Here is a 10,321-nt window from a genome sequence, read left to right as displayed (position 1 = left end):
AGTTTTTGAGGGAGGGGTGAAGCCAGATTAAAAAATGCCTTTCTTGGGAAGTACAATAGGACTGGTCATTGACAAGGGGGCAGGGGCTCCTTAAGGGGTTGCCCTGTCCAGGTCAAATGAAGAAACCTGGCTGACTCCTACCCCAAGGCTCTGGCCAGCATGTCGTGAGGAGTGGATACATTAGGTTTTGCACACATTCAAACCTGGTCTAGATAGATGACGTCCCTGCCCATGAATAGTCCCTGGCATGCCCCACAGGCACACAGATACCATTCCCAGCCATGCCTGGAAAGGGGCAGAATGTGGAGCGCTTGTTGTTGAATAGGTGAAGGCAAGAATGATAGCTGCTGAGCCCCCGGACACTACTAGGAGGGTCCTCATGGGCACCTCATGGGCACCGCATGAGGTGGCAGTGGTCCTTGCTTTTACAGGTGCCTGGCAGACCCCAACTCCATCCTGTTTTTGGAGTCTTTCCTCTTTGTAACCAAACTGCAAAATATGTCCTCTTACCTTTCTTGTGTGTGTGTGTTTTTTTTTTTTTTCAGCTCTAGAGGATAACTTTGATTTGGAATGATACCTTTGGTACCAAATGTTTAGAAAGCGCCCCCTTCCCCACACACACCCTAGCCATGTAGGTGCTAGTACTGTGAAAATACTGTTTCTGCTATTTCATTATGAATAGACTTTTGTTTTTAATTTTAGTTATAAGAAATTTCAGGAAAAAAAAATTTAAGAAACAAGGCCACGGAGCCAAAGCCACAGTTCTGTCTCCCAGCATGAAGAAGGGAGGGTGGTGGGGCTTAGGGGCACTTTTGCTCTCTGAAAGCTCTGCTCACTTGGTGGGAGTGGTGACAGCAGGGAGTTTTGTTCAGGTGGAAAAGGTCAGTGGGTGCTAGATGAACTTGAGTGTTTTTTGACCTTAATGTGCTTGCTGCCAATTTGTTTTCATGTAGCCTGGTGTGTCACTGTTTTGAGATGACCATTCCAGACCTGTTGCTAAAGGATAACTGTAACAGGCAGTGGAGCATTCTGCCCATGGAGAGACCATTTACTGGGAGCCCAGTCAAGATCTTGAGAGCCTCTTGTCCTCATCTTCCCACATCTTGCAGTGTAAGACATCTCCTAAAGTGTGATTATGCACATTTTGTTGTTAAGATAGTGCACAAACACACAAGTGATGATGTGCATTTTCACAGAAAGTTAATAGTGGGGCATATCCTGTGTTTGAATAATTATAAGACCAACTCAAATTCTGGCCCAGCTCTGCAGGCCTGGGGAAAACCACAGACTTGAGCGTGCAGCACCACCCTAGGGAAAGCACAAAGGAGGCTATCAGCAACTGACCTAGCTTCGCAGGGTTGAAAGAAAGCATATAAGTATAAGAGTTCTGCTATAAATTTAAATGAGGAAATGTAGAGCAGGTATCATGTAAAAAAGATCTGAGAAAGCTTCAGACTTACTAGCAGGACTGCTAGAAGGTGATTCTCTCCTGAAGCTAGTCAGAAGGACCAGAGGCATGTGACTGATTAGTTTTGAAGATACTAAAAAAATATTAAAGGAATTTGAAAAATCAGTGTAACATGAAATCAACAAAGGTCACAGTAATTTTCTAGAGACAGAGTCCAAGGAAATGGAGATGTGTGATTTGTCTGATGAAGAATTCAAAATAGCTGTTTTAAGGAAGCCCAGTGAGCTACAGGAAAACAGAGAAAGATGGTACAGAGAAATCATGAAAACAGAAAACAAAATGATAAGCTTAATAAAGAGATACTGATAGAAATCATAAGAAAGAAAAAGAAATCTTGGTGCTTAATAATGCAATGAATGAAGTGAAAAAATTTGATAAGAGCAGCAGCAGATTAGATCAAGCAGAAGGACGAATCTGTGAGGTAGAAGATAGGACATTTGAAATTATGCAGTAAGTAGAGAGCAAAGGAAAAAAATGAAAAAGAGTGAAGAAAGTTTATGTGAAATGTGGGATGCCATCAAGAGGAATATTGTAGACAGTATTAGAGTCCCAGAGGAAGAAGAATGGAGAATGGAAAGCATTCTTAAAGGAATAATGGCTAAGAACTTCCCAAATATGGGGAGATATTTGGACATCCAACTTATAAAGTTAATAGGTCACCCCAATATTTCAACTCAAAATGATCTTCTCTAAGACACATAATTAAGCACTCTGAAATAAAAGAATTTAAGAAAAATCCAGAGGAAAAACAAAGGAGCCCTCATTAGACTGCCAGGAGATTGAATAGAGTGAGACAATATACTCAAAGTGTTGAAAGAAAAAACTGCCCTGCCAATCAAGAATACTTTACCCAGAAAAGTTATCTTTCAAAAGTGAAGGTGAGATAAAGATTTTCCCAAAGAGCATCTGAGAGAATTAATTAGCACTTGACTTTATAAGAGTTACTGAAAAGAGTTCTTCAAGCTGAAACAAGAGGACACTAATTAGTAACATGAAACATAAGAAAGTATGCAACATATTGGCAAATATAAATATAAAGTCAAATTCAGAATACATACTGTAAGATGATGATGTGTTAACCAGCCAACTCTAGTAAATGTTAAAGGACAGAACTATTTAAAAATAGCTATAACTACAGTAACTTGCTAATGGGTACACAATATAAAAAGAGGTAAATTGTGACATCAAAACATAAAATGTGGGAAAGGAGTAACTTCATAGTGTTTTTGTGTGTTATCAAAGTGTTATCACCTTAAGAGTTATATCTGTAGGATATCTTATGTAAGTCTCATGGTAATCACAAAACAAAAGACTATATTAATACAAAAGAATAAAGAGAAGGGAATAGAAACATACCATTATAGAAAATCATGAAATCATAAAAGAAGACAGCAAGAGAGAAAGAAAAGAACAAGGGAGTTACAAAATAGCCAGAGAACAATTCAGATCAGATCAGATCATATCAGTCGGTCAGTCGTGTCTGACTCTTTGCGACCCCATGAATCGCAGCACATCAGGCCTCCCTGTCCATCACCAACTCCCGGAGTTCACTCAGACTCATGTCCATCGAGTCAGTGATGCAATCCAGCCATCTCATCCTCTGTTGTCCCCTTCTCCTCTTGCCCCCAATCCCTCCCAGCATCAGATCTTTTCCAATGAGTCAACTCTTCACATGAGGTGGCCAAAGTACTGGAGTTTCAGCTTTAGCATCATTCCTTCCAGAGAAATCCCAGGGCTGATCTCCTTCAGAATGGACTGGTTGGATCTCCTTGCAGTCCAAGGGACTCTCAAGAGTCTTCTCCAACACCACAGTTCAAAAGCATCAGTTCTTCGGCGCTCAGCCTTCTTCACAGTCCAACTCTCACATCCATACATGACCACAGAAAAAACCATAGCCTTGACCAGATGAATCTTTGTTCGCAAAGTAATGTCTCTGCTTTTGAATATGCTATCTAGGTTGGTCATAACTTTCCTTCCAAGGAGTAAGCATCTTTTAATTTCATGGCTGCAGTCACCATCTGCAGTGATTTTGAAGCCCAGAAAAATAAAGTCTGACACTGTTTCCGCTGTTTCCCCATCTATTTCCCACGAAATGATGGGACCGGATGCCATGATCTTAATTTTCTGAATGTTGAGCTTTAAGCCAACTTTTTCACTCTCCACTTTCACTTTCATCAAGAGGCTTTTGAGTTCCTCTTCACTTTCTGCCATAAGGGTGGTGTCATCTGCATATCTGAGGTGATTGAGATTTCTCCTGGCAATCTTGATTCCAGCTTGTGTTTCTTCCAGTCCAGCGTTTCTCATGATGTACACTGCATATAAGTTAAATAAACAGGGTGACAATATACAACCTTGACATACTCCTTTTCCTATTTGGAACCAGTCTTGTTGTTCCATGTCCAGTTCCAACTGTTTCTTCCTGACCTGCATACAAATTTCTCAAGAGGCAGATCAGGTGGTCTGGTATTCCCATCTCTTTCAGAATTTTCCACAGTTTATTGTGATCCACACAAGAGAACAATTAGGTGGGCATTATTCCTTACTTGTCAATCATTATTTTAATTGTAAGTGACTTAAATTCTGCAATCAAAAGAAGTAGAGTTGCTGGATGGATTAAAACAAAACAAAAAAACCAGACTCAATTATGTGCTTCCCACAAGAGACTTACTTCAGCTTTAAGGACACACACAGACTGAAAGTGAGGGGATGAGAAACGGTGTTCTATGCAAGTGGAAACCAGAAAACAACAGCAGTAACCATACTTATATCAGACAAAATAAACTTTAGCTCAACAATTGTAATGAGACAGAGATGGTAATGATACCATGATGAAGAGGAAACATTACAGCTGATACCACAATAATACAAAGGATCAGATTATTATGAACAGTTATACTCAGACAAATTGAATAGCCTAGAAGACATGGATAAATTCTTAGAAACAAGTCTACCAAGACTGAATTACGAAGAAACAGAAAAAATCTAAACAGATCAATGACAAGTAAGGAGATTGAATCAATAATCAGAAACCTCCCAACAAAGAAAACCCCAGGACCAGAAAATAAATGGTATTACTGGTGAAACACTATGAAGTTACTCCTTTCCCACCTGTCAAATGTTTAAATAAGAATAAATGCTAAAACTTCTCAAACTTTTCCCAAGTGGAAGAAAGAGAACACTCTCAAAACTATTTTACAACCAGAATTATCCTCTCACCAACATCAGGTAAAGACACTATAAGAAAAGAAAACTACAAGCCGATGTCTCTGATGAATATAGATGCAAAAATTCTCAACAGAATTCTGACAGACCAGTTCAATAGCACGTTAAAAAATCATGCCCTGTAGTCAAGTGGGATTTAACCATGGAATGCAAGAGTGGTTCAACATACACTAATCAGTAAGTGTGCTATACAAGATTACTAGAATGAAAGATAAAAATCATATAATATTTCAGTAGCTGCAGGAAAAACATTTGAGAACTTTCAACATTCTTTCATGATTAAAAATGACGGGATGGATTGTTAACGAGGATAAGGGAACTTTAGGGGGTGATGGAAATTCTCTAATTCTTGACCATGGTGGTCTTTAATGTAACTGTATTCTTTTGAAAGTTGTTGAATTGTATTCTTAAAATGAGAGCATGTTATTGTATCTAAATTATGCCACCATAAAACTTATTTAAAAAAGAATATTACAAGAAGAACCAGTCTGAACATCTTATATCCCCTGCCCCTGAAACACTTTCCATAAATAAAACAGATTTAGCTTTGCATTAAACAAGAACCTAGTAATTTTTAACTTATTACAGAAGTTTGAATAAATGTGGGTTGTATAAAATGGAATACCACTCAGCAATAAAAGGACAAGCTGTTGATACAACTAGGATGGACTTAAGAGCATCATGCTTAGGGGAAAAGGCCAATATCAGAAGTTATATATTGTATAGTTTCATTTGTTGTCTTAACAACCCACCTATAGAGATGAAGAACAAATAAGTTAGTGGTTTTTAGAAGACAGAGATGAAGGTGGGAGGGGATAGGTGTGACTGTAAAGGAGTAATGTAAGGGAGTTCCTTTATGTTAGTAAATGAGTTCTGTGTATGATTGTGGTGGTAGCTACATGAATCTATAAAAGTCATCAAATCACATAGGTCAGACAGAAACATGTGCTGCATATAAAATTTCTCAAAGCTAAATAGAGTCTATAGTTTTCCTTTTATTCTACAGTTGCTGTGGTAGGAAGTTGGGTGGATTTCAAGGAAATCTATCCAATGTTTTTGAAATTTTGTGGGACTCAATAATAATTTCTAAATAAAATTTTCTTCTCACAGCTTGTGTGTGTGTGTGTGTGTGTGTGTTAGTCACTCAGTCATGTCCAACTCTTTGTGACCCCATGGATTGTAGCCCACCAGGCTCCTTGGCCCATGGGATTCTCCAGGCAAGAATACTGTAGTGCGTTGCCATTTCCTTCTCCATGGTCTCACAAGTATAACTGTAAGCTAATACATACATGGGAATTTTAGTCATACTTCTTTATAATGAGGCTTATTTACAGGGATTTTTGTCATAGATTTAATTTTAATCTATCAAACACATATTGAGTCAGAATATCTGAAAGTAAATTTCTATGGGATTATTCTTATAGTAAATAGTGATTTATTAAACAATAACCTCTGAAATCAATTAAAAATCCTTTGGTTTATGTCTATAACATTTTCATAAGCTGATTATTTAAAGAGATTCAATTATTGTAAGTGAAAGTGGCTCAGTTGTGTCTGACTCTTTGCGATCCCATGGACTATAGAGTCCATGGAATTCTGTAGACCAGAATTCTGGAGTGGGTAGTCCTTCCCTTCTCCAGGGGATCTTCCCAACCCAGGGATCAAGCCCAGTTCTCTCACATTGCAGGCAGATTCTTTACCAGCTGAGCCACCAGGGAGTTTGTAAAGGGCCATAGTAAATAATCTTTCCTTAAATGTTTGTATATCTTTATGAACTAAATGGGGAGCATATGTATACCTGTGATGGATTCATTTTGATATTTGGCAAAACTAATACAATTAAGTAAAGTTTAAAAATAAAATAAAATAAAAAAAAATAAAATTCTTAAAACTAATGTTGCCTAGAATTATAATTAGTGAATTTTCAATGACATGAATTATTTGCATCTTTATAAGGGAGGGCAGAGAATCATTTCTTTTATGCTCTGGGGAATGTATAATCTGTGATGGGAAATTAACATTTACTGTCACAGTTAGGGTGTAAACATACACACTGATTTCTTCCCTGCAGAGTTTATCATGATGGGAAGGTCCCTGGGGGCACCTGTACCTGGATTTCTAATCAGGTTCAAAAAAATTGTAAACCTTAAGCAAATGCCATGTGCTCTATGACATGATGATTCAGATGTCTGCCTGTGGTTTCCTTTCAAAATCTCTTGGTAAATTTATAGCTACAAGTTTGATATAAATCATAGACTGACTCTTGGAACATTGAGACTGTGAGATTTATGCCATGATTCTTTGCCTGTGAAAGAAGAAGATTCTGTGGGTACATCCACTCGGCTTTGATATCCCCTAGGCCAGTTCTTCTTCCAAGACATTGGAGGTGAAACATGCATAAAGGGTCAGCACTGAGTTCTGTCAATGGATGGAGAGTGAGTTAACCAAGTTTCTGTATTTTGCTAAATTCCTCTGAAAATGAGGAAAGTATTTATATTGAATAACCCAAAAGTCCAAAGTCAGGAGCTCTGACTCTACTGCCTGTATTGTTCTCAGCATAGCCTCTGTCTTGGCTTTATCTTCATTCTAGTAGCAAGAGAATTATAGCAGTTTCAAGTGACAAATCCAGAACATAGCAATATCAGAAGAGATTTGTTTTTTTTCCTAATTTTTTTTAAAATTGAGATGTACTGTACACAAAGAGTCAGACATGCCTTGGTTACTGAAAAACAACAAGTTGACATTTTTGGGATTAGTCTTGATGAGGACCTTAGAGATTCATTAAAGCATGTGTTTTCTATGAAAATGTTAAGAACTCTTATTTAGGTGATACAGGAAACAAAAACACTCCCTTTAAGTTTATATTACATGAAGTCAACATTACAGTAAAGTTTAGGCAAGGTACCAAGCTAGAGTTAAAGATCATTCTTTCATCTTTAATACAACCAGTATAAATACAGGCAGAGAATGAGTGTGGAGATACTCAACTTATTCTTACATTGCAAAACTAACTCATTACCTTCCTTTCTCCTATCTACTTAATGGTCACAGTAGCCTGATTTAGTTATAACAAAATGTGTCAAACAGTTATCCTTTTCACTGAGATATAACAAGGTATCCTTTGCTAGTAAGTATACAGCTTGAAATGTTTTCAGAAACTTAACAACTAACTTAATCAGCACTCAAATTCATTATTTTCTCATTCTTGCCATCCTATAAAACCTAGGAAAGAACATCCAAATTCCTTTATTCAGTCTCTGTGCAACTAGGACAGAACAGAGGAGGGCAGTGTGTGGAAACCCTGAAATGTATGGTTAAGTGTAAAATTTCAGATATCAAGGTTCACCTCAATATCTGTTACCAATTTTTTACTTCCTGGATTCTTTAAGTATCTGAAACTTTAGAGACTATGAGAGACTTCCTGGTTGCAGAATATCTGCATGGTCTTTTCCCTGTAGGAATCCCTTTTTGAAGGAACCTGCAGTGTGTAGTAGGATGGTGGAAACATGAGTAGAAAGTAGGAAGTGGTAAATCAGATGAATATGGGGAGAACTGGGGATACCTTCCCACTGCTGAAGCCCATCAGCAAGTTCCTCAGCTACTGTATCTCTCTGTTTTCTAGTGAAGATAGAACAGTTGTTTGTCACATGCAGTTCATTCAAAAGACAGTAATTTAAATGTTGAGAACTGTGTGGCTTCAAGACACTATGAGGCAAAGAAGTGTTTACATGATTTCTGCCAGATTGAGATTCTTTCTCATAAATAAAGCTCATGTGAAAGTGAGTTTGTAAAGGACAGAGCTGTGTTCCCTACTAATGAAATTTTCTTCTGTTCTCACAGATTTCTGAAGTTGAGAATGCTGACTAGAAATGACTCCTTAGTGACTGAATTTATTCTTGCTGGATTAACAGACCGTCCAGAGCTCCAGCAACCCCTCTTTCACCTGTTTGTAGTGATCTTTGTTGTCACCATGGTGGGCAACCTGGGCTTGATCATTCTTATTGGTCTAAATTCTCACCTCCATACCCCCATGTACTATTTCCTCTTCAACCTGTCCTTCATTGATCTCTGTTACTCTTCTGTTTTCACCCCCAAGATGCTGATGAACTTTGTATTCAGGGAGAATACCATCTCGTATGTGGGGTGCATGACTCAGCTGTTTTTCTTTCTCTTTTTTGTCATCTCTGAGTGCTATATGTTGACCTCAATGGCCTATGATTGCTATGTGGCCATCTGTAATCCCCTGCTGTATAAGGTCTCCATGTCCCATCATGTCTGTTTGGTGCTCTCTTTGGCTGCATATGTGATGGGGTTTGCTGGAGCGTCTGCCCACACAGGGTGCATGCTTAGACTAACCTTCTGCAATGTGAATGTCATCAACCATTACTTGTGTGACATCCTCCCACTCCTCCAACTCTCTTGTACCAGCACCTATGTCAATGAGGTGGTAGTTCTCATTGTCGTGGGTATTAACATCACAGTACCCAGTTTCACCATCCTAATTTCTTACATCTTCATCCTTACTAGCATTCTTCATATCAAATCTTCTCAAGGAAGATCGAAAGCCTTTAGTACCTGTAGCTCCCACATGATTGCTCTTTCTCTTTTTTTTGGTTCAGCGGCATTCATGTACCTTAAATATTCTTCTCCCGGTTCTATGGAGCAGGGAAAAATTTCTTCTGTCTTCTATACTAATGTGGTGCCCATGCTCAATCCTTTGATTTATAGTTTGAGAAACAAAGATGTAAAAGTTGCACTGAGGAGATCCGTATTTAAAATCCAGAGGATAAACATGTTCTAATTAGTAACAATAATGTAAAGACATTCAATTTTGTACTTAATTTTTATTATCTATCATGAGATTTGTTCAAAATTGCATTACCTCTACGGATTATATTATGTGTGGTGTAATAGACTTGTCTTATCATTTTTCTTGTAGCTGTTCTTGTCTCATTCCTACATATCTCTTCTAACTTGTAACAGTTTTAGTAAACAACTAATGGCATCTTTATAAAAGGAAAATATGAATTGATTTTTGTCAAACTACCTTTGACTAATGGGCTATTCCAAATTGAACAAGTGTGGTGTTTCTTAAATACATAAAGATAAAATTAGAGTTTGATGGTCTAAACACAAAAGTGCCAAACACTACAGAAAAATTCTTTTATGAAACAATATTGTTACTGGTATAGTCAGAAGGCCTTCCTCAGCGATCAGTGCAAAGGAATAGAGGAAAAAAATAGAATGGGAAAGACTAGAGATCCCTTCAAGAAAATTAGAGATACCAAGGGAACATTTCATGCAAATATGGGCTCAATAAAGAATAGAAATGGTATGGACCTAACAGAAGCAGAAGATATTAAGAAGAGGTGGCAAGAATACACAGAAGGACTATACAAAAAAGATCTTCATAACCCAGATAACCACAATGGTATGATCACTCACCTAGAACCAGACATCATGGAATGAGAAGTCAAGTGGGCCTTAGGAAGCATCACTACAAACAAAGCTAGTGGAAGTGATGGAATTCCAGCTGAGCTATTTTAAATCCTAAAAGATGATGCTATTAAAAGTGCTGCACTTAATATGCCAGCAAATGTGGAAAACTCAGCAGTGCCCACAGGAATGGAA

General features: G+C 37.9%; 1 protein-coding gene across 1 annotated transcript; it reads left to right on the top strand.

Annotated features, from left to right (window-relative positions):
* Positions 1–8,504: 8,504 nt before the first annotated feature.
* Positions 8,505–9,491, top strand: LOC133241826 (olfactory receptor 8B3). Its single transcript, XM_061407744.1, has one exon. It carries the CDS (start codon positions 8,547–8,549, stop codon positions 9,489–9,491), a length of 945 nt encoding a protein of 314 aa, XP_061263728.1. The 5' UTR covers positions 8,505–8,546.
* Positions 9,492–10,321: the final 830 nt, after the last annotated feature.

Source organism: Bos javanicus, chromosome 29 (genome assembly GCF_032452875.1).
Source record: "Bos javanicus breed banteng chromosome 29, ARS-OSU_banteng_1.0, whole genome shotgun sequence".
Taxonomy (NCBI): domain Eukaryota; kingdom Metazoa; phylum Chordata; class Mammalia; order Artiodactyla; family Bovidae; genus Bos; species Bos javanicus.
The sequence above is the reverse complement of the archived record's forward strand: the minus strand, read 5'-3'. Positions and strand labels throughout refer to the sequence as shown.

Bases quoted from the DNA above. Each gene is read 5' to 3' on its own strand.
- LOC133241826 (XM_061407744.1), top strand. From the start codon at position 8,547: ATGCTGACTAGAAATGACTCCTTAGTGACTGAATTTATTCTTGCTGGA.